Source organism: Dromaius novaehollandiae, chromosome Z, assembly GCF_036370855.1.
Source record: "Dromaius novaehollandiae isolate bDroNov1 chromosome Z, bDroNov1.hap1, whole genome shotgun sequence".
Lineage (NCBI taxonomy): Eukaryota > Metazoa > Chordata > Aves > Casuariiformes > Dromaiidae > Dromaius > Dromaius novaehollandiae.
In genome coordinates, this window is record NC_088132.1 from 78,587,697 (window position 1) to 78,611,096 (window position 23,400).

General features: G+C 35.5%; 1 protein-coding gene across 1 annotated transcript in view; it reads left to right on the forward strand.

The window, feature by feature from the left end:
- The window catches only part of LOC135325161 (phosphatidylinositol 3-kinase catalytic subunit type 3), an 81,538-nt gene that overhangs the window by 47,258 nt on the left and 10,880 nt on the right, over positions 1 to 23,400 (forward strand). Inside the window, exons 22-23 of the mRNA XM_064502873.1 lie at positions 8,124 to 8,292; positions 12,344 to 12,434. Of these exons, the coding sequence (XP_064358943.1) occupies positions 8,124 to 8,292; positions 12,344 to 12,434 (260 nt within the window). The remainder of the gene's footprint in view (positions 1 to 8,123; positions 8,293 to 12,343; positions 12,435 to 23,400) is intronic.

A 23,400-nucleotide genomic window follows, 5' to 3' on the forward strand; every position in this document is an offset into this window, starting at 1 on the left:
TTCTCTTGAAGACTGGAAGCTAAAAGTACCTTTCTTAGTAATTTAGTTAACATGGTCATATATACGTCCTTTCTTAATGAGCTTTATTTAAACAACTGAAGCTCTTGTTTACAGTAGGATAAAAGACACTGAATCCATTTGTGGGTTTGCATGTTTTGGTTTCAGATGTATATGGAAATATATATCTTACCTTCCTGCCCTTCTATCGGTCCTTCCATCCATCCATAACAATATCTGTGTTGGATTCTTTCCAATAGAATTATTGCATCATCTTCTAACATATACATGGCTCTGCTTTTAATAGATATGGTATGAATTAAATATTAAGCAGTTCATATTAAAGTTCATGAAAAAAAAATTGTTCCCCAACTTTAGGAACATATATTGTGCTGTAGGATCAGAATGCCTGTCACCTAGTTGAAATCACTTATATCTTGTTTTCTCACTGTTTGACCCCTCTAATTATAGAGAGATGGGTTTTTTTTGGGGGGGGGTTGTTTGTTTTAGTAATCATAAACAAGAGATCTAGATTTGCAGATATAATTGCTGTATGATGATACTTCAATGGCAGCTATAAGAGTTTGCTTAGAAAAAGATGCTTCCCATATAAGGTACTTTCAGTCAAAAAAAACAAACCTCATCAGTAATGTGAAAAGCTTATACAAATACTTGCATCAGTTTTATAAAATGTGCATTAACTTACTACTCTGAAGGTCACATTACATTAGTCAGCGTTGTCTTACAAGAGTATTCATTTTCTCTAAGAGCATTCAACTTCTTACTTCTCCTCAAGATGAAATGTGTTACCAGTTCCTGTATGCTTAAATTTCTTTTTTCAAAATCTATAATGACAGATGTTAGTGCCTTGTAAATAGACGCTCTGTATTGCAATAGAGTACTTGGCTTTAAGTAACATCAGCCCCTTGTAGGATTACAAACTGATTTATATATTAATGCCAGCATTTGAAAGGCCAGCCCATCATTATAGGGTCACAAATTGATGTGTACAAGAAAGCCAATGTTTGACTTATCAGTAGGTATGCCCTTTGTTGCCGTGGAAGGAGTGGCTGGTTGTGAATTTAGAATGTAATATACTAGATGCAATGTGTTTAGTTAAATTTCATGGAATATACTATAGAAATACCAAATGGTAATGTTCCATTTTTTCATCTGTTCTCTTGAAGACCCTTTCTTCTCCTTTTTTTAACCTTTCCCTGTTTTTAATGTTGGAGTTGGGATCTAGCTCCTGATGTAGATGCCCAAAGATGGATGTCTTCATGTATGCTAGGCATTTAAACTCCGGAGCAGTCAATACAGTCATCATTAGAGCTTAGATAGTGTTTTAGCTATGATGAACACGTGAAGTCTGTTGTCCAATTTGAGTTGTCTTTGTACCTTCAACTTCCATTACAGACAGGTACAGGTTTCACAAAGATCTTGTCGTATTTGCGACATTCAGTTGACATTCTCGAGTGGCCCTGCATGCATATGTATAAGCAGCTAAATCTCACCCTAGTAGATGGTGAGCTTAATCTTTCAATATTCACTAGGTCTTTGAGGACTTCTCTGTACATACCCATTATAGGTTCAATAAAAATAGGTGCCTTAGTCTGGATCCTATGCCTGAAATTGGACTGTCTGTAGCAGTAGAACAAGTTGCTACATGGGTAAAATAAGGTTATTGAGATCTGAGGATCCATCAGAGAATGGAGGCTGAGAACTTAAACTATGTTCGCTTTTAGCATCATTTTTAGTAAAGTGTAAAAACTGGATTGCTTTCTTATCTTATGCTAAGATGTAGGGCTGGCATCTTCAGTATGAAGTGCAAAAATGGACAACTGATTTATTTTCTTTTTCAGTCTCAGTTAGAAATAGTTGTCAGGTAAGACAGCAAAGATCTGAACAGTTCTACATGCAAGATGCGCTCTAGTTTCTGTGCTTCTCAGTTAAAACCATATATCCTAAAGCAGGTTTGAACATGACATGAAAGGAAAAACTTTAGGATTCAGCCACTCCCTCTAGAATAATGCATGCATAAATACATTTATTAATGTTCCTAACTACTATTGAATGTAAAAACAGTGGAACTTTTAAATAAGTTTTTAAATGCTACCTGTCTTCACAGAGAAACATCCTTTTTTTAGGGGGGAAAAAAAGGCAAAACACCAATGTATTGTTATCCTTTAGATTTCTCTGTGCAGCTCTGTATCCTGAGTAAGACCTTAATAATTCATACACTGTCCGTATTTGCATAGTTTTCAGAAAAATTAGAACATGTTGCTGATTACTAATGATAGTGAACTATGCATTCTGCTCCCCCCCACCCCTTTTTTTCCCCTCTCCTCTCCCAACTGTGGCATTGCTCTATTAGCAAAAGAGAGATTTTAATAGTGGCATCAGAAATAGCTGGGAAAGCTGGGAACCTTTCACCCTGTTTTCATCAGAGGAATTTTTATCCTCTTGATTCAAATTTTAAAATATTGACTTAGTTATATTCAGTAAATAATACTTTTTCTATACAAGCTAGATTAAAATAATAGTGGGAGTTGTGGTTTACAGAAAGCATATTGCAATTTAGACCTTGATTATTGTTTTTTTGGTTTTCTTGTTGAATGAGTCTTGGCAGTCTTGTTCAGTAATAGCATCTAACTCGCTTTGTCTCCTACCTTCATCTAAGAATGTCAGAGTTCTATGCAGGTTTTCAGTAGCTACTCCTAATGGTACTCTAGTGAGATAAAGCAATTTCTATGCTGCAATACAAGAATTTTATCCGGAACTAGAATCGAGGCATTAGCAGTAAAAGTGATGGACAAATCGGCCTCTCCAGTTTCAGTCGGGTTTCACTGGTTATTTGAGGCAACAGATATCAATTTTTAATCTTTTCAAGTCTGTGTTTCGCTTAATCAAAGCTCACTTCAGTCTCGAGGCTGAAAGGAGCTCAGGTGGAGCTTCACATCCTTCATGTCCTGGCTGCTAGTCAGCAGAATTTTCCATGTTTGATGCCATCTCTTTGACCTCCCCAAGTGCTTGCCCACTTTACTCTGTATGTTAATAAAACCAACTGCTCAGTAGGAAAATGTAGTCAAATGTGTGGTGGGTTTTTTTAACTATATAAAAATACCAGCTTTTAGGTTGTGAGATAAATAGTTTTGTGGGCATGTGTGCTGCACAATTGCATATTCCTGGAAGCATCTCACCTTCTTCCAGTTAGTAGATGCCTTGTATCTTGCTTTTTATTTCTGACCAGGTGAATTTCTGCAGTAAAATAGCTTGAATGGGAATGGGCAGTGGTGATTAGGGCATTGCTTTTTCAGGCGAGAGACTCTGCTTGAAGTCTCCAGCAGAGATTTTCCCCACTTCATGAAAGAATGCTGGTGTCACCTATAGACTTGGAGTGAGCTGGCTATCTAAAGTTTTGGTGTCTAAATACAGACATCTGAGGCCTGTATAGGTCTAGCCCTGCAAGAATATAAATAGCTCAGAATATCAAATAAGTTTCATCTGTTGTCTTGAGTAACTTCTCTTGATGTTTTTAAAACAAAGCAAAACTCCCTCATCCATACGATAGCTGGAGGACTGGGATTTAGCAGTCATTTAGGAACAGGAATAAACCAACACTTGCAGTCCAGTTGTGTCTTTAATTGATAAGCATACACCAATAATTAAGGTGCTTTTCAGATAAAGATGCAATAGTTGGAAGCTGGATTAGAAGCTGAGGTGAAAACGTGATGGTCTAAGAGATCAAGATATAAATATCATGGCAGCAACACTATATAGTGAAGGAAGGAAATGTGTTACACGAGTTCACAACCACTCTACTGGGCAGATAAATGATAATCATTTGTAAGTACCATACTGTTTGAGTATGAACTAAGAGTTTAAAAGAGACATTTTTTAAATTCAACTGTAAAGGAGTATTTCTTCCTAAGCAAATTACGTAGCTTTCAGGAACATTTCAAATAAAGACTACATAAATTGGAATGTGACATTCCAAAAGAAAAAAAAATCCAAAATATCCAGAAAGAACAAAACCTTGACAGCTGCCAAAATACGATGCTATGTGTTCCCCTGTAGACTGTTTTTCAGCTCTGATTATTAGTTGTGGATGGATGGGTTTTTTGTTTGTTTGTTTTTGTCATACCTGAGACTGACAAAATTCAAATCAGTAGTGTTTTGAGGAGCAGTACTTTTGGAGCAAAAACAGATGATTAAGCTGACAAAAAGAAATTCCTAAGTTTTTACTGATGGCTTTTTACCTCCTCCTCCCTTACCGGTGCCTATCACAGGTGATGGCTATGTTAGGAGACAATATGCTTTTTGCAGTGGAAGATAAATTCTGACAGAACAGAAGTCATAATTTATATTTGCTGCCCTTTCAGAATTGTGCCTTTTGTGCAAAAATTGCTATACTAAACCAGTATTTTTGTTTGAAGTTCATATGATCTGGAAGAGCTGTTTTATGCAGAGCCAGTGTTCAAGTTCCTATTTTTATCCTGCTCTGTTTCTGCTACTGTTCAGTATTTTCTGGCAGCTCACATTGTCAAGTAGGTCCCAGAAACTTTCTCTAGCCTTATTTTTGTAATAGAACTTGCACTGCACTATAATCTAAAGGCATGGAAGGGGGACTTGCAGGTAGACAGGGCAGTGGAGTTGCAGTGAAAACAGCTGGTGAGAGTTGAGAAAAATAACATGGTCCAAGACAAGAAAAAATCACGGAGGTGAATATAAGCCTCTAGAAAGACTGTCAGGGAGCATGTCAGAGTTGTCTTTCTGAATGAGAAGTTCTGGTTATCAGTCTGTTCCAGGTCTTTTTTTGACTTGGTTCGTGGTTTGTTTGGGGTTTTGTTTTTGTTTTGGATTTTTTGTTCTGTTCTTGTTTTTTCTCTTACCTGATACATTCCCCACTGTCAGCCTAATACAAGGAAGTAGCATCTTCCAACATTGCGTTATCATATCACTTTTTTTTAATTGATCAACTTAATGAGATTTAGTAGGTGATACTCTCCCTGGGGTGACATGGGAGAACACTATCTTCAGGGTCACTAAGTTTGGAGTAAAATCTGCTGAAAGATCCAAGAACCACCCGAGCCATCTCCATCATTAATATCTTGAAAGTGGGATGCTGAGAGACGTACCCTGATATGACTTTGGCTTTGGATGATCACTTGAGATGCTTGTGACCTTTTTATCCTACTTTTTATCTTATTAAAAGACTTCACATCATTAATATATAAATAATAATAAAAGCTCCACCTAATTTTCAGTAATGTAATATGCAAATAATTTTGCTCAGTCAAAATAGACTGTCCATCTTCATCATTTGTTCCAAATAAACTAAGTCTTCAAGGAGAATGCAAGTCAGGCTTTTCTTTGGAAAGTTCTGAAACTGCAATTCTGCCGCAGGCTGGCTGGTCAGTCTTTTCTTCAGTGGGGTAGGGACTTGAAGCAAATGCCAAAGGGAGCCTTATGTCCTGTTATTGTAGTCTCTTACGTTGACTTAATCAACCCTGAAAGAGCTGCATGAATGAAAATGAGTAAAGTCTGTGTTTAGTGTGTGGGTTTGAAAGATACTATATATGTTTAATATATTAAAGTGAAAGCTTTTGACATGTTATTTAGAGTTGTAGCCTAAAATCTGCTAAAATTTGAAGTACAGTTGAGGAAATTCTAATGATAATGGAGGCTGGCCTCATGTTATACTTTCTTCTATGCTTCGATCCTAAAAATGAGTACTTAAGTAAACTATTTGATAAGTAATTTATAAATGTGTGTCAGTCAGCTATTAAGAATGTTTTTGAATGTTTTAGATGCATCTTTGTTATGAATTTAAATTATTAATTAGCACCTCTTATTCCCTATCTCCAGAGCAAACTAAAAAAGATTTAATTACTGCCCCACGAATTATTGTTTTATTCAAACGTTATCTCTTGACTCTTCAAGGTGACAGGTTTGAACAAGTGAACAGAAAATAGATTCCCCTTCCCCCTGCTCCAAACGTCTTAATTAAACATTTTTTGTAACTGAATGAGGCTGTGTGTGTATATATATCAAAGTGCCTGCTTCAAAAACTTGGTGTACAAAAATGTGCTCTAAAAGTAACTCATGTGACAGTTTGAAAAAGCTATTGAAGGAAGTTTCTGAGCACAGACAATTAGATATGCAGAATGTAATGATTGTGACATTTATCAGCTAGCGAATACTTGGCCTGCTCATTAAGCATCCTTGTGATCCCCCTTAGAAAATTGACCATGATGGGATTCACGTATCTTGGGTTGAAGAAGAGTGCTTGTGACAGACTTCAAGCCTTCTTCTCTGATGACAGAACGTTTGTTATTCAGTGAAATGGACAAAGAGGGATGATTAATTGAAAAATATTAGCTGTTCCGATTTTTCATGAGTGCTAAGCACCTAAGCCTATCAAAATATTAAAATGAATACAGACTCTACAGGTTAAAATACCCACTAGAAAGTACATGTCAGGCCTTAATGCTGTTCGCTTTTATAATTCTGAAGCAAGACTTTGTACTTGTATATCGTGTTATTTGTGACTATCTGTATAACAGTCATGCTAATCTAAGATCTTTCATCTTGTTTCCACATTTTATTCTTTTCTCTAAATTAGGCATTATTAAAGCAAAATTTGTTAATATCATTAGGCAGCTTTGCTTTAGATGCAGGACTTAATAGTCACATTCATCATAGTAGTTCAAACATGCATCACCTTTTTGACCTTAATTATTTCCCAATTCCTCATTACTGCTGACTTCAGAAAGATGGTTTCTGTGTCCTGAGGAAATCAGTAATGACCTAAGTCATTTTTTTGTTTAAACTTATGCATCTTAAAAGCTAGTACCAAAGTGAAAATTTGCTTGCATAACACTTTCACAGGAATTTTTTTTCTTGTTTTGTGTGGTCAATATTTTCCATTTAAGAAACGAGTCAAAAATATTCCTAGGAATTGGCTTCCTAGGAATTATGAATTGTACTACTACGATTTTCATTGACTGTATTTTTGTTCACAAATTATATAATATTTAATCTTTGGAATATCTGAATGTCTTGGGGTGTTTTTTTTTTTAAGATGCTGGTATTTCAGTTGTTTATTTCACAACATTTTGCATCTCATGTATGGTTCAGCGCTATTGAAAGGAGATGTATTGAATACTACCCAGTAAATATATAAACAATTTTGTAAATAGCATGAGGATGATTCCAGATTGCAAATATGCTCTTGGGGGTGGATAGGAAAGGGAATTGTGCATTTGAAGCTGGAGACTTTTACATGTCTTTGTCAAGTTGATGCTGCAGAAACACTTCGAACGTGTGGTTAGCCTGCAGTCGATTTAAAAAGAGAAAGATTGTGGTCAAGGTGATAAAAGCCTTGCATTTTAGTACTCAAAGTTCAAAACAGACTTCAGAGCATTTGAAATATAATTTCAGATTTGGAATGATAGTGTAAAATGTGATGCTTTTTCAAAGTATTTGAAAACTTAGTAACATTTATCATTGTTTCAAAATTATTTAAGATTTGAATAACTTTGAAATATTTTTTGATATTTAGTGGCTTCAAAAGGAATCCAAGTTTCCTGTTTTACTTGGGATTGTGGGTCTTATTTTCCCTTTGGTGAACCTAACATACAACTGAAATAACATATCCGCTGCAAGCATAACCAAATATGACATTAAAAGCAATAGAATATGTGTTAATATATTTAATTTGCTAACAAATTCTAAAGAAGCAACAAAGAATAAGTCACAGTTGCATAACTTTGTATTTAGCGTCTGCTGGCCAGTTTTGACATTGGCTGAGTCTTTTTGGCTATGCTGCATATATTTGGGAGGGGTGGGGGGGACAGCTTGCTTGTTTGTACTCTGAATGAATTTGAGATCAACTTTTTGCTTAAGCCCATAATTTGAAGTCAGAAACTGAAGATATAAAATACACAGTTACAAGCCTTAAAGAAAACAGTAAATTGGATTTCTTGGGGAGATGGTTAGCATCTTCCAAAGATTGCACAGATGGAGTGTTGTTTTTTTGTTTTGTTTTTTTCTTAGTTGTTGTATCAAGGTTTGATACTGTGTGAAACACTGGAATAATTACTTTATGTTTGCTTCTTATACAGGTAAACTATTTCACATTGACTTCGGTTACATTTTGGGTCGTGACCCTAAGCCTCTGCCTCCCCCAATGAAGCTGAATAAGGAAATGGTGGAAGGCATGGGAGGCACCCAGAGTGAGCAGTACCAGGAGTTCCGTAAGCAGTGCTACACAGCCTTCCTCCACCTCCGCAGGTAGCAATACTGTTTTGATACAAAAAGTTATTAAATCTGCCGTGAGGTCAGGGAGGAGTGAATGAATTGGGAAAACACTTCTGTTCAAAGCTCAAAGCCTACGTCTGTGTTCAAAATTTGAGTAAGAATCTGTACAAAACAAAGGGATGAGAACAACACAACAAAACATATATGACAATGAGCTTGAATACAATCCTCTCCTTCAAATTAAGGGTCTCAGTTTTGCTTTTCTAATAACCGTAAATAGCTTTCATAACTCTTGTAGGCTATTAAATTGTAGCTTTCATTTTGGATTTATTTTGCCTTTCTTTTCTCTGGTTATTGATGATAAGTAACTATCTGTTTAACTCTAAATCATTACTCATTTGCTGCTTTCCTTCCCTCCTTCACTTTAGTGATGATTAAAATCTATTATTCTTTGCCATGATAGTGGTGTATGTAAGCTTAGTTGAATATAGATTCTGCTGGACAAATATCAGCTGCTTATGATGACAGTTAAGTATGTTATTAACTTCTCTAGCTACCCAAAACAATACCTAAAACTTCTTTAGGCTGTACTCACTTACGGAGCAACAGAACTCACCATTAGATTTGGAAGCAACTTCATTCTTTTGTAATGACTGTACCATTCAGTGTCAGCTTTCTTGCTTTATTTGTCTTTTGGATGGCTGAGTAGCTCTGTTTTGTTCTGTTTGAACAGAACACAGGTAAATGCTCTTGGTCTGTCGAGTGATTGATTTAGCACATCTTCCATGGAGAGGGAAGGATTTCACTTTCCTAGATCACATAATATAACCTCCAAATTTGGGAGAAAAATTAGTGATATGAAAAGTGTATTTGAAAAGTGATGTGATATGAAAAGTAGAAAGTAAATGATACGAAATCATGTCAAAGAAACTTTAAACAAGACAAAACCGCCTTTAACAAGATGAAAAGGAATAAGAAACTATTTTTATGTACTGACATTGATAATGGATTAAGAGTAATTCAGCAGAATGAAAAAGCATCTTATCAGCAAACAGTGTTCATGACTTAGAACAATCAGGAAGGCTAGCTATTCTGCATTTTAAATTTTGTTCAGAACTATTTTGTAATATTGAATTTCTCATATAGAATTATTACATGTTGTTATGTGTGGTGAGTTTTTATAGACACTTCAGAGTTGTTTTTTTTTCTCAGTAGCGTTTAAACCTAACTATTTCAAAGGAGAGGTCTCTTATATCAATAAAGGATTATGTTGCATTAACTAGTTTATGTAGTAATTTGCTCAGATGGTAGTTAGTTGTGGAGTATAATGGTAATTTTGGTATGAAACTAAACTGTAAATCAAGATGGTTTCATTTGTAGTGACTGGAACTATAGCTATAATTATCCAATAGTCTCTCCAATATTTGTTCAGTTTAATAGGAAGTATTTTTAAGTGGTTGTGGATAATATCTTTAAGGCTTTTAGCAAAGGAGGCAGAGGGTGATATTGGTATTAGCATAACTATTACTGTATATAAGCAGCTAGAATTAAAAATCAAGATTATTTGCTTATTGAAAAAAGAGTAATTAGAGGGGAAATGGCTCAACTCTTACAGTTCTGCATGTTGACACAAATCACTTCAAAGATGCTTCCAGCTGTAAAGTGAGGAATCTTAACCTCTAATTACTAAGACAAAATGCAAATTTTCTATTTGTCATCTCCATCAAATTGTCTTGTATTCTTTCTCCTGCGTTTCCCTGAGATGTAGACAGTGCTCTGCATATTTTAAGTGGTGTATTTCAGAGCGGTTCAGTGTTCCTGGAGGAATGACTGTTGGGTAGTGAAAACATAAAATTTTCAATTATTTTTATTTAAGTGGAAAAAGACATTTTTGTTCTTTGTCGTAGGTAGGTAGTAGTTTGCTACATGATCATTGATTTCCACCCCCACCGGGGAAAGATGCTTTCCACTTGTTTGGTCAACAATGATGGCTTGTGTTTGTCAGCAGTGGTGTAATGAAGGAGCAGCCTATGCAGGCGTTCCGAATGTGCTGCAGGGAAAAACTTGCATCCTCATTTGGGAACAGCAGCTTGGTACACCTCAATTATGCACACGTTTAAGTTCTGTTGTGTGTCATCTTTCTCTTTTCCCTTCTCTAGCGAATTCTCAGTTTACAAATTCTCAACAGGCTCTAACAGAGATTATCATCATCATCAACATTTGAGAGTCCTTCCAGGATGAGGTTCTAGATTGTATTAGTCCTTCCCAAATAAGAGTTTCCCTTGTTGTAATCAGGTTTGATGTTCAGTCTGAGTTAGTGGGCATAGGTAGGGATAAGGAAGGAGAAAGTAACTAGTTGCAGCAGCTGTGGGTTGGACTGAGATTTGTTCAGGATGCATGGTGACAGCCAGCTGGCTGGACTGGGTTGTTTTTCCCTAGTCTGTTCACAGGGGTGTAGTGGACAGAGAAAGGGTAGTAGCACTATAAGAGTGGATATGAATGCAGAAACTCCAGGTAGCAAGTGGAGCAGCACTTCAAAGCTTTCCTTTGGAAAGGTTTGCTAGGCACTGGATGGTGTGAACGGCTAATGTTAGACAGAATGAATCTCAGCCTTCAGTGGACCAACTGTGAACATCCTGGCTTATTTGCCAAGGATGTTGTCTATGGGAGGGATCAGCTTAGAGAATCAACTGTCTAACATAGACAGCTCTTATCTCTTTTTTCAAATCCTAATTTTTTTCTAAATTTTGCAAAACATGTGACAGCAATACTAGAGGCAGCTAATTAATTTACTTGGTATGCTTTTTATATCCCTAGGGCACCATCTGGTTGAGCACTGAATTGTAGAAATCTTGGCATGCAGGGCAGAGAAAGACATGTGGATACTACAGTGTAATGAGCAACTCTTTTCTAATTCTTGTCTTTTAAAATTTTATACTGGAAAGGATTAGGTAGTGCTAGTTCCAGTTAGTTAACTGTCAACTGTTTTTAATGGAATTGTGCTTTTCTGGAGAGATTTTTATTGAGCTGTATTTGCTTTGTAAAATATGGCTAAGAAGCTGTCCTTTTGGATAGTTAAAATACTTTGTATTCCTTGTAATTTCCAACTTATTTATATTCAGAAGCTTACTAATAAGCAAATGTTGCTGCTAAGAACTACTTTTCCATCATCTACAAAGCACCTCATGATCTTGTGAAAGCAATATTCCAGATTTGAAGTCAGTACATACTTCTTTTCTGAAGGACTAGATCCTCTTGCAGAGTAAGGGAAGCTTCAGTTTATGTTGAACAGCTTGAAAATTATCCTTTCAAAGAGCAACTTGCAGCTAATTTCCTGCAAGGGCAAAACAACGTTCTTTAAAAGATTCACAAGTACTTCCAACACCAGCACATTAAAACTGAAAACTCCAAAAATGGCACTGTTTCTCCTTTTTTCTTTTATTTTCTTTTATTTTCTTTTTATGCTTACCTTTATACTTCAAACATACAACATGCCTACCTGAGCTATCGCAGTTTCACTGAGCAACTACAGGCTTAATTCCGGTTAAACTCAGTGGTAAAGGGATGTGTTAAACCTGTTTTAGCAAATGCTTATGCAGCAACTTGAAAAATCATTTTTTAATAATTATGAAGATTTAATTGTTTGAATTCTAGCTTAGGTGATACTGATATATCACACATCCATTTTAATAAGTAACTTTTAAAACCATATTCTATCATATGTCTTCCTAGTAGAAGTAGAAACTTTGTCATTAACTCTTAGAGTATTTATAGTTATTATTTGTATTGTATGTCTCTAGATAAATGTTATGACAATGTTTAGAAGATTAGAACAAAACCAGAGTAGAATGTATTCAGTTTTGGCAGTTTGAGACAATGGTAAAACTTTCATTGCTATTTTCAGGTATCTTACACTTTTAACATAAATATGTCCAGCTATTGTGTTATGTATGACTCTCCTCTTAAACATTACCAACCCACATTATCTAAGGCAGTGTGTTCCTTTCTTAAAGGAAGTTGTTAACAAAATACTATCTTTTGTACACTTTGCAAAGTGTTTTACCTAATCTGCTCCTTCACTTAGGTATTCCAACTTGATCTTGAACTTATTTTCCCTTATGGTGGATGCCAACATTCCAGATATCGCTCTTGAACCTGACAAGACTGTAAAAAAGGTAACTGGAAAACTTCTTTTGTCTTTCAATAACCAAAATCTTCATATTGTGACTTTTTCAGTCAATTAGGATGACTTACAATTAACTGCGACCTGAAAGTGTTTGTTCGTATTTTTTGGAGTCTGAACAATTTCTGGACTCATCAAAATTTAACGAATATACTCTTGAGATCAGCAAGTACATGTACCCATCCATACAGAATAAATCTTTTTTTGTCTATGCAGTAGAATATGCAGAAAAATAAATCTTTTTTGACTGTGCACAGTCTGTTCTAGTATTGTGTTCCAAGTGGTATTTTAATGTTCTCCTGAGAATAGCAATCCCTACCTAACAAAACTGTTTAAAGAGGTGAAGCAGTCAACATTGACTATGTTGTAAAAGATTGTTCTAGCTAGTCTAGAATTGTGCAAGTCACAGATGCTTTTTCGCAGTTGTTTTATGTCTTTATCACCAAGAAGTCGGTTTGTGAACACAAACTCTTATTTTCTGTGAAACATGTCCCTTAATTTTAGTTTTGTCCCTCTGCACAAGGCTGAATCATTCTTTTGTTTGATGCCTTAACAATAGTTGACATTAAAAGTACTAGATAAATGTTCATATTGATTTCATTATGCTTGCATTTTAGGCAAATCTTGGCTTTTTTATAACCTGATTTACTGTGCAGGCTATCTGTTTTAATTCTGCAGAAGACTCTTTGGAGCCTGTCTATCCAATGCAAATCAGCTCAGTGCAATTTTTTATTCAAGAGCAGTGTAATTTCTCTAAAATAGGCTGGTATTCAGTGCTTTCAGTATGCTATGAAAGCAAAGATTCAGAATCATTAAATTAATATTTCATATTCTAATGCAGTTCTCTGAATTTAAGAAAAATGAATCATGACCGACTCTAACAGAATCTTTCTTCTGTTCTTCTGTCCTGTAAGAAGCATTTCTGTTCAGAATTTCATAGTTCCAAATTAATATTAAGAGATCATGTAGTCATTCAGTTTCATTTCCAGAAAGGCTAGCCAGAACCTGCTGTATTTTGTGGAAAAGACAACAGCCCTCCCACCCCAAATTGTTTCCTTGTGAAATGAAAACTAATTCTTTTCCATATGAAAAACAGTGTTTGAACAATGTATCTCCATCCCTAAGTACCCTGTTAGTTCTGAATAGATTACTTACTTAGAACATGGGAAATACAGACTTGAATTAGAAAACTGAAACACTCTTTCCCATGTTGTAGGTGAGGGGAAATAACTACATTTGTTCTTGAATTCCCTAAGAATAATACTGAAATCCCATGTTGACTCAAGAGACAGTCTTAACAATAGTATACATGCAACACCTTTCTATAAATTTCTTCCTTATAAAGATGATGTGTTTGCCTCTGGCTTCCTATTGCAAAAATGGATAACAGTACATTTTCTACTTCAGTGACAAAGTATGGGGAGGAAAAAACCTCTTAGATTTCAAAGTCTGAAGAGATATATGGCGAATTGTGGGAGAGATTAAAGTATGTGCTTGTTTTATCAGAAGTCAGTTTATTTTAAGTATAAGAGTTTTCAGTAAATACAAAAAACTTAGCTTCAGAGGCAGTCCACAGCTATTGCAGGGGCTAATTTTGGAAAGTTTGTCATTGACTGAAATAGTCATCGAGAGATCAAACTGTCAGTTTCATTGGATTCCAAAAGTGTTGGTCCTTTCATGTTTGCAGGATCGAGTTTGAAACTTGCTGCTTACTTTAATCTCATTTGTCTCTGTCAAGAGTTCACTGTTGCTTGCCATGATACTGTTCATTCTTGCCTTGAATACTCTCTTGTGAGCTCTCTGACGTTTGTATCACCGAGTCTCTTAGTGTTCACTGCCAATTAAGATGCAATATCCTTGCTTCTTATTAATATCTTAGCATCATCTTTTATGTTGGTAAAATTCATAGAAGCATTGTCCAGGGGTTTTCCCCTACTTGTTTTCTATGAGTGATAGTAGCATGTCAAATTCCGTAAAATATTTGTAAAGGGTTTTTTTTTTTTTTTAATGTAGCAACATTTGAGTATTTCAGGCACTTATAAAATTCCCTTACTTTGTTTCCCATCTAAGCTTTTTGAAATAGCAAATCAAGATACAAAATTGAGCCAAGAATTCTTTTCTACAGCTAGTTAAGTATATTAAAGTTCAGTGATATGCAGTAGTGAAAACCCCAGTGATGTAAAGCAGGATTCTGCTGTATCAGATTGGAGAACATGGGAGGAAGCAAAACCTAAAAGGAAGTTCTGACAGCTGTGAATTAAATCAATATGGTTGTTTCTAGATTCCCTTATAAAGTATAAATAATAGTGCCTTCTCTGCAAGAAATGGATATATGGATATATTTGCTGTATGACAATTCAATATTAGATCAAATGTAATAATTTTTTATTGTGATACTGAACCTCTGACAATGCTGCAGCTTGAAGAATTGTGACTTTTAACCTCTTGACTAGTTCAGATTCATTTATTCTCTTAGAAGTTTTAAAATGTTAGAAGAGCTAGAATTGAACCATTAAGGCACGTATTTCTGCTAAAAAATTCCAGATAGCTTCAGCGTTTTCAAACGTTGTTCCACTAGGGAAAAGCAAAGATCTTAAAATAATTTGGTGCAAAATAAGTATTATAAAAGGATATAGTAACTATACTGAAGATTTTACATTCTCACATTCTGTTTACAGTGTGTTTGTTCCTTTAAAATGAACAGTAGGATATTACCAGAAAGATAACTAATTTTTTTTAGCTTGTTATAAATGTTGGTTTTGCATGTATCTTATACACTTTTCAACAGTCCTCCCCAACCTTTTCCAAAGTGTTATTTTAAATAAGCTTTCATGTTTTTTGACAGTTCTGCTGTTTATAACTCCAAAGAATAGTCTGTTCAGGTTTAGTACTGTAGTTTAATAGTACTTTGAATACACAATTTGTGCAAAAATTATACCTTATAACGGGGTCTCTAAAGAGTAGGTATGTGAACAGAGGACCCTTCTATACAGTTGGCATTATGACCTGCCGGATGCATGTAACTATGTTCAAAGCACCGATGACAGTAATTTTTTTTTTTTTTTTAGTTCTCTGCTTTTGGTTTTTTGATTTCTTTTTTACTCTAAAGAAAAACAGTTGCTTTTTAGCTAGTCAACTGTAAAATGGTCCAGCGTCAGAATCATCTTAATCCATTGCAGAAAGATGAATATGTCATTGCTGAGTTTCAGACAATGTGTTTATTAGAAAACTGTTTTGGATATTAAATGCCCAATAGCTTGTCTCAAATCAGTTACGAGCTTTGTTAGTAGTAATAAAAAGGTAACTAGGTGTCTTGCATCCATTGGGCTGAGTGACAAGTTTGTTCAGTCATTTAACAAGGTAATAGCATACCTTGTGTTGGAAAATTAAATAAATGTTTTCAGCATCTCAATTGATTTTTTTTTCCTCCTCACAAGCTTTGAACAAAAAATCTATATATATTGCAACAGACTCAAATTAGCTAAAGATCCATTTTGGACTGATCTGTAAAATTAAATTACTTTTGATGTCCGAGTCAAGTCAATAGCCATTTCGACCATGATATCACTTTCATGGAGGACAAAGGCGGAGATTTACAAACTTTTTAATCTAAGAAGGCATCCTGCTTATCGGTGTAGGTGGAAATTCATAGCCGGCATTTTCCTTATGGGTGCTGTAGCAATACTCATTCTTTGTTTTGTAAAGCCCACTTTTTTGTTTCTGTGGGCTGGTGAGCTAGTGAGGCTGTAGCCTCCAAGGCAGCTGATGGCAAGTCCCTGGGGAAACAAGACAGGTTACTTTTATTGAAGCTTGACAATAAATCAGAATACTGCTTTACTGCTTTGTGATTAAACTGCAAGGAAATGTGTATGGTAGAAATATGTACTTTTTTTGTTTTTAAAGCAAGAAAGGTTTATTGAAGGGAGTATTATACATCAGTTACTTTAATGAACAATTTCTTCAGTAAAGTGTTCCTCAGTTTTGGAATTTTTCAGTAGTTGTACCTATAGTGGTGTTAGGAGCAGGTATAAATTATTCTAACTACATTTATGTGGGTTTGTCCTAACCATATACAAGAAAAAGAGTCACATAATAACATGCTTAAGATCAGTGAATTTCTAAGTTAACTCATTCCTTGGCTGAACCGTTTCCTTTGAACTAGATCTATGAATTTTATGGACTTCTTTAATATGAATTAAAAATTATTTTTCTTCTACAACCAGTTTGATACCTCAAAGTAAGAACATTTTGCTGTTGGATATTAACTTGGGTTCCAGTTTAATTTTCAGCTTTGCAAAGTGCCCTAATGCCTCCCTCTTACTTCTGATAGTCAGGGAGGTATTTTATGTGATGAGAAATACCTGCTTGATGATGAAGACTATGGTAAGACGCAACAGCAGGCTACCAAGTAAGGCCTTGTATTGGACATATTTATGGTGTTTCTCTTTCCTCAGCTTTCAGAAAATAATACACTTAATTTTTAAAGCGTAAATGAAGTTTAATTTTTCCAAGAGTGTGCATATTCTAAATAACAAAATTTGCAAATTGCATCTCTAGTCAGGCTGTATGCTAATGATGGATAGAGTAAAATAATTTTAAATAAATACTGCTTGTAACTTGGTATGGCTTTGTTTCTTATATTCTGTTTTGTTGTAAGCTTTACAAAAACTGATTTTACTTATCGGGGAAAGAAAACAGTGTGCATTTTCTTCCGGTTAGTTTTAAAGTACCAGAAACTCCCAGTGATTTTAACTGAAGATATAGATTTAGAAATTATTAAAATCTGACAGTACGTTCTTTCTTGTTTTGCATATTATTTATGTTCAGAAATTAAATCAGTGCTGACCTTAATGATGCATTCTCACACCTAAAATTGGACTAAAAATGAGCTGTCAGCATTGGCCTGAAAAATTTAATTAAAACTCTGATTTTTCACATTTCAGTTACTCTTTCAGTGTATATAGAAAAGTTAATTTCAACCAAATATCCATTGGCCATGTGTGTTCCCGATCTCACTAGATTAGCTAGAACCCTTTAATAGTGAGAAAAGCTTTTTTTAATGACTCACTTCCCTCAGTCCAGTTTCAATCTGTTTTTCCCAATAGAAGAAAAACAGGAAAAAGTGATTACCAGCTGCACAAAAATTGCCCCTTCTCCTTTCAGCCCCTGCCCTGAACCTTAGGAACCCTGTTAAAATTCTTGGTGTTTTGTTTAATGGTAATGCATTTGCTGCCTTTTTTTTTTTTTTTTTTTTTTTTTTTTTTTTTTTGAAAAAAAATAGCTGCAGGGCTTGAAACTAATTGTTGGGTTTCTTGGTTCTTTTCATCTCCTGCTTTTGTCCTCTCGTACTATTTATAAAGAAAACTGTCACTTGGTCTAGTGTGCTTCACCTTATGGTTCATGACACCGTCTCCTGCTGCCACCCTCTGATTTAGGCCTTTTCTGAAAACCCACTTTGGCTCAAAAATGTCACAAAATGGAATTAAATTGAAAAGTAGCAGAATATTCTCCACAGTTTGCTTCTCCCTTTCTCTGGCCTCTGAGATAATTGCTTTTAAAGTTTCCACTATTCACTTATCTTTTCATACTTCTCAGATTTTTCAGGAAAAGGATTGGGCAAAAAATCTATATATACCGACTTGTCAATGCATAATTGATAATACAGTGCAAATCTCCCACTTTTTTTTCTGCCAGTTCTGCTTGTTTTTTTCTTTTTTTTTTTTCTGTGCAGCTGCAATACTAATTGCAAATTGTTGCTTTTTTAATTTAGCCAGTGCTATAATTTTAAGTAGTAGTGACTCAAATCTGCAGTCAATTATAGAACCAATTTTGCATGAGGAAGAGGTAGACCATTGCTCTTCAGATGTCATGGATGTATTCAGCCTTGTCACCTGTGAACCAAAAAAAAAAAAAAAAAAAGCTTTTGATTTTTCTATAGGAAAGCCAGATGGCTTGTATCTGTCCTTCATAGTGAATTTGACCTTTAAATTAGAAAACATCGGGGACCAGTGATTCATTGGCACACAAAGAACTCGGCAGGCATTAAAGGACAGTGTTCTAATTGACTGAACTCTTTCAAATGCCCATTGATTAAAGAAGGTGCTGCGGAGATGATGCAAACATTTCATTTATCCGCGAGGTTATTGTGAAGCTATATGGCACAAATACCTGGCTTCCCGCAAGCGGTGGGTAACTGCTGTTTGTGAAAGGAGCCCTTTGCAGTTTTGATAGCACCTTTGGGTATAGGCAGGAAAAAGCTAATTTCAAATGATCCTGCAAGGTAGAGAATTTTCTTCCCGCGAAGTGGAGCACCCTCTGTGTTTTCGGGTCAATGCAAACACTAACTAGGTCTTGCCACACTTGGTGAGAAATGAATGGTAGAAATGATTGGAAACTGGCAAGAAGGGAGAGGAGGCATGTTTTGTTCTGTTTCTTTAATGTTGAACATATCAATGTAAAATGATTCCTGTTCTAGAGGCAGAGAAGCTGGAGCAGGGATATGATTTGACTTGAGGCTCACAAAGAGTTTCTGAGCTACCTTGTTCCGAAGCCTGAGCTAATTTATGAGGAATTTTGCCAGTCCCTTCATCTGGGTTGTAGTAAAACTCCCTGTCATCTTTCTCCTTTCTCTGACTCCAGGGGAGGGCAGTAAATGGATGATTTAAATGCTGAGTTCACAATTTAGGAAAACGGAAAAGACTTCTAATGCTTGACATGCTTTCCTAGGCAGGACTAGGTATCTGTCCCTCTTCACCTGACTGAAGACAGCGATGTTTATAAAGGTGGAGCTATGAAACATTTCTGAGATTTATTAATGCTGAGGGGAGATTTAGTTTTATTCCTGTGTAAGAGAAATAAACTCAACTTTGCTTGGTCAGAGTCTGTTCTGCTTCTGTATTTGTATTTACTCCCTGCTGTGAGGAAGTGAGACAGGTTTATTCTTTGTAAAAGCATCACATTAACATTGAGCTTATTTTGCATCAACAGGCGTTCATCTTTTTGTTCATTTGGGTAATGATGCTGCAGCTGCACACCCAGCTTTTCTGTTTCTAGGCTGCTGATTTTTTTGCATGTGTATTAATTTCAAACTCTAAAAATATGGAATAAACCTCAAAGTGAATTGTGTGTGAGAACACACCTTTACTTCTGTTACTTTATATCACGCCATCTATTTTACTATAAGTTTTTGGCCAAAATGATGAAATTCTGAGCTGGAACAGTGTCATGTTTGCGTACTACAGAGACTGAAACCCTTGTTTTTTGTGGAAGTTTAGAGATGTTCACTGATGTCTTTACTGACTTGCATTTAAGAAAAAAAAAAAAAAAGTGTTACAAAAGCCTACACAGGCTTGTTTAGAAACTGCAGTTTGTTCAAATGAAAGTCTTGAAAACAACAGCTGATGTCGGAATAGCCTTATAAATAAAATTATTCATGCAAATAGAGCATGTGAGTAGTTTGTATAATGTGTTGTTTGGAACATGTTGCAATTGAGCAATGGAGAAAGCAAGAAAATCCTTTGCTGAAAAAGATGAAATGTGATACAGGTTAAGCTAAGAATTTAAAGCCTATTTCTGCTGCTTGAACATTGAATGCTGACTCCTGATAACAATTTTAGGGCAAAGCAGTAAAAATAATCATGAAAACCTCACTAAACATTGTTGTTCTGCTATTAAATGATTTACCTCACATTTTAGCAATGGTCGGGATGCTTATGTTCAGTGCATGTTATGACCCAATCAAAAGCAATACTGAAGTTTCTCTTTAAATTTAAGTAGCTGACTTTGCAAGGAGCAATCCTTTATTCTAGTGATTAAAATTATGTAGCTAGTAGTTACAGTAAACACCAGCAGTGCTGGTTAATCTTGCTGGGAGCAGAAATACTAGAGCAGCCAGCAGTCTTCTTCAGAATAACTGACTCACAATTAAGCTGAGAATGAAATATCAGTAGGATTGTTTGAGAAATGATTGTCATGTATATGAGATCTCCTTGCTCAAAACATATTGCTATCTTCTTCAGTAATTGTATAAAGCTTGGCTGCAGATGTCCCTGAAGTGTGGGTACAGATACTGCCCTGAGAAGTATAAAAAAAGCTTCATGAGAATTCCTGAAAATATTTGTCTTAATGTTGAACCATAAGTACCTAATAAGTTTAGGTACCATTTCAGCAATGATCTTGGGAATGCTTCACATTTGACTCCATTTTAGAAGATGCTTGCTCATCAAAAACAAGGATAGCTATGGTTTGTATTATACAGTAAAAAACTTGGGGGGGGGGGGGGAATGACTCCACTGTTTGGTGAGGGAGATGGGAGAGGTTGTGGGTAAGGAGCAACATGTAAGTGAAAAATCTCAAAACTTGCAATGAAGTGCACTTAACTGTGCTAGTAAAATTACCAAAAGGGAGAAGGATAATCTGGACATAAGCTCACCTGAAGGAAGAACATAAACCTTCTATTACTTTAGATGCTTGACTGCAATTTTTAATATGATGGTTGGATGTTTTTTGAGGCTTTTCTCTCCTTATTATTGCTGTCTGCTTTTTATAATGTACAGAGTTTGGGGGGCATGGAGTTTTCCGTGAAACGAACTTCGTACAACACACTTGATGTTTTGTTCAAAAATTGTAGTCTTTTGAGTTCTTGGAGACATTTCTAGCAAAAATCAAGTATGAATTTATGTGCAGTTAATGCTCTGCAGTGTTCCGGTTGATGTTACAGTCTTTTTGCTTCTGAATTAACTTTGCAGGTTCCTTGTTTCTCATGAATCATCATGTGAAATGCAAATAGACCAAATAGCTTGTTTTCTGAAATTTGCTATTTTTAAAACAGGTGGTGGGGAGGTTATGGGAAGTATTAGTGTTTTCTGTGAAATAGCCGAATTTTTGCTGCAGCCTCATGCCCTAATCAAAAAAGTTTGCTCAGTGTTTGTGTTCTATTTTTGTATAAACAAATGGTCTGGGACTTCTTTTATCTAGCCTGGAAATGAGGATATGGGATACAAGTAAGTGTTTACTTTGATCAGACTGTGTTACAATAGGATCCTGGGTTTTCTGCAAAATAGGAACAACATAACCATTTGACGCTGCTTTTGGAGGGCTAGAAGAGGGTTTCCTTTTACAGCAAAAATGTAGATAAAACCAACATCTGCTTTTTGTTCTTTTTTCCTGATATGCTAACACCTTAAAACTTGCGCCTAGACTATTTGAGAAAGCATAATAATGTAGCTGCAAACTCTGATTATAAATAAAATGTGTAAAAACAGCTTTAGCCCATATTAAAAATGACTGCTGCTGTTGTAGGTGCTTTTTCACCTTGGTGCAACACAAGATCTCCTAGTTAATGCTTGAATGTGTGATCTCTCTAGATACTGGAAAATCCATGTCTTGGGGGTAGCAGTAATGCAATGCATGAAGACCCTTATGTATCAGTTACATTTAAAAAACACACGTGCACACACACGTTACTGTAGTGTGTTTGCACCCTGTGTTGGGCCTTTAACTTGGGGAAGGTGGGGGAGCTACTAAATCTTCAGTTGATCTTGTAATGCTTTTTCTGGAATTTGATTTCACTGTGTGTTGAGAAGCCTTTAATTTTAGATGTGATAATCATGGTGCAAAGTTCTATTTCTTCCTGGTTATATTGTAGAATGCTCTTTTTTTAATATTCCTTTTCTTGGCTTCTTACCTTGCTGAATTCCCCTTCTCAAAATGACTGCGGAAAGTAAGGATCTACTACTTTTTAGTATTTACTTTTTATATTCTTCATTTATCAATTCAGCCCAAAGTAATTAATACTTCAGTACTTCCCTCTTACCCCATTATCCTGAATATTTTCTTCTGATCTGTCTCTTCTGGTTAATCTTCATGGCCTCTTCCCCTTCTCATTCTGACTTTTTTTTTTCCCCCTTGGAAAACTTTAGTTGTATCATGATGACTATCAATGGCTTTCTTACAGGACACCTCAGATTAACTGAGGTATAACAAAATTCCTAGACATAGAAATTCATACAACTGAGTTGCTGGGTTTTTTTACCTTCTATTTATTGCTAAATCAGACACTATGCAGGTAGATAAGAAGCGGACAGCTCTAAGCCTTAAGGTGGAATGTCTTGATTTTGCATTGATATAGTTCTTTGTCTGGTCTTTTTCGCCCTTAAACATTCAAATTCTGCTATTGAAACCTGATGGAATACATGTTTAAAATTACTGTGTGTATATGCTGTGAGGTTTAAAACCTTCCCTTCTGGAGACAAAGCAAAAGTTCAAATATATTGATCCAGTATGTTTCTGTTCTTTGACTAACGATGAGAAATGACACTAATAGCAAACAAAGAAGAGTTACTTATGCTAAAGTGAGAATTCTGTATAAATAATTCATATAAACTTATAAATAAATGCCTTCATGGTGGCCATTCTTCTTAAGTCTTTTATAATGAGATAATTGTGTAGCTCATCAGAACATGACCCCAAAATTTGCCTCCTTTTTTTAAACACCGTACAGAAATCTTGCTAAGTAGCACCTGCTCTGTGAGAAACTATTGGCTTTCAGAATATATGGTTTGCTTTGCAACTGAAAGATTTCAAATAACAATTACTGTTGGTTTTGTTACAAGAACCATAGTTCTGTGTGTGTTAATCTTGCTGCTGCTGTTGCAGCTCAAGAAGTAATTTCTCATCTTGCCATATTTCTTCTCAGGTAGCAGCAGTTGCTTTTAATTGCTGAAACTTTCATGCAAAGATGTAGTTGTCAGCACCATCTGATCCTGCTGTTAAATTGCACACTTATTTTAAGATCAAACTGTGGGTAAATCTCTTTCCACACATTATCAGTGTGCTAGTCTGTTCCAGGGGAAGGTGGTAAATAATTTAAATAGCCCTTAATTCCATATGACTAAGGCAGCATCTTAATGTTAGTAACTCCTAGAGTTTCAGATATGTTGTTCATCTGTGGACAGATT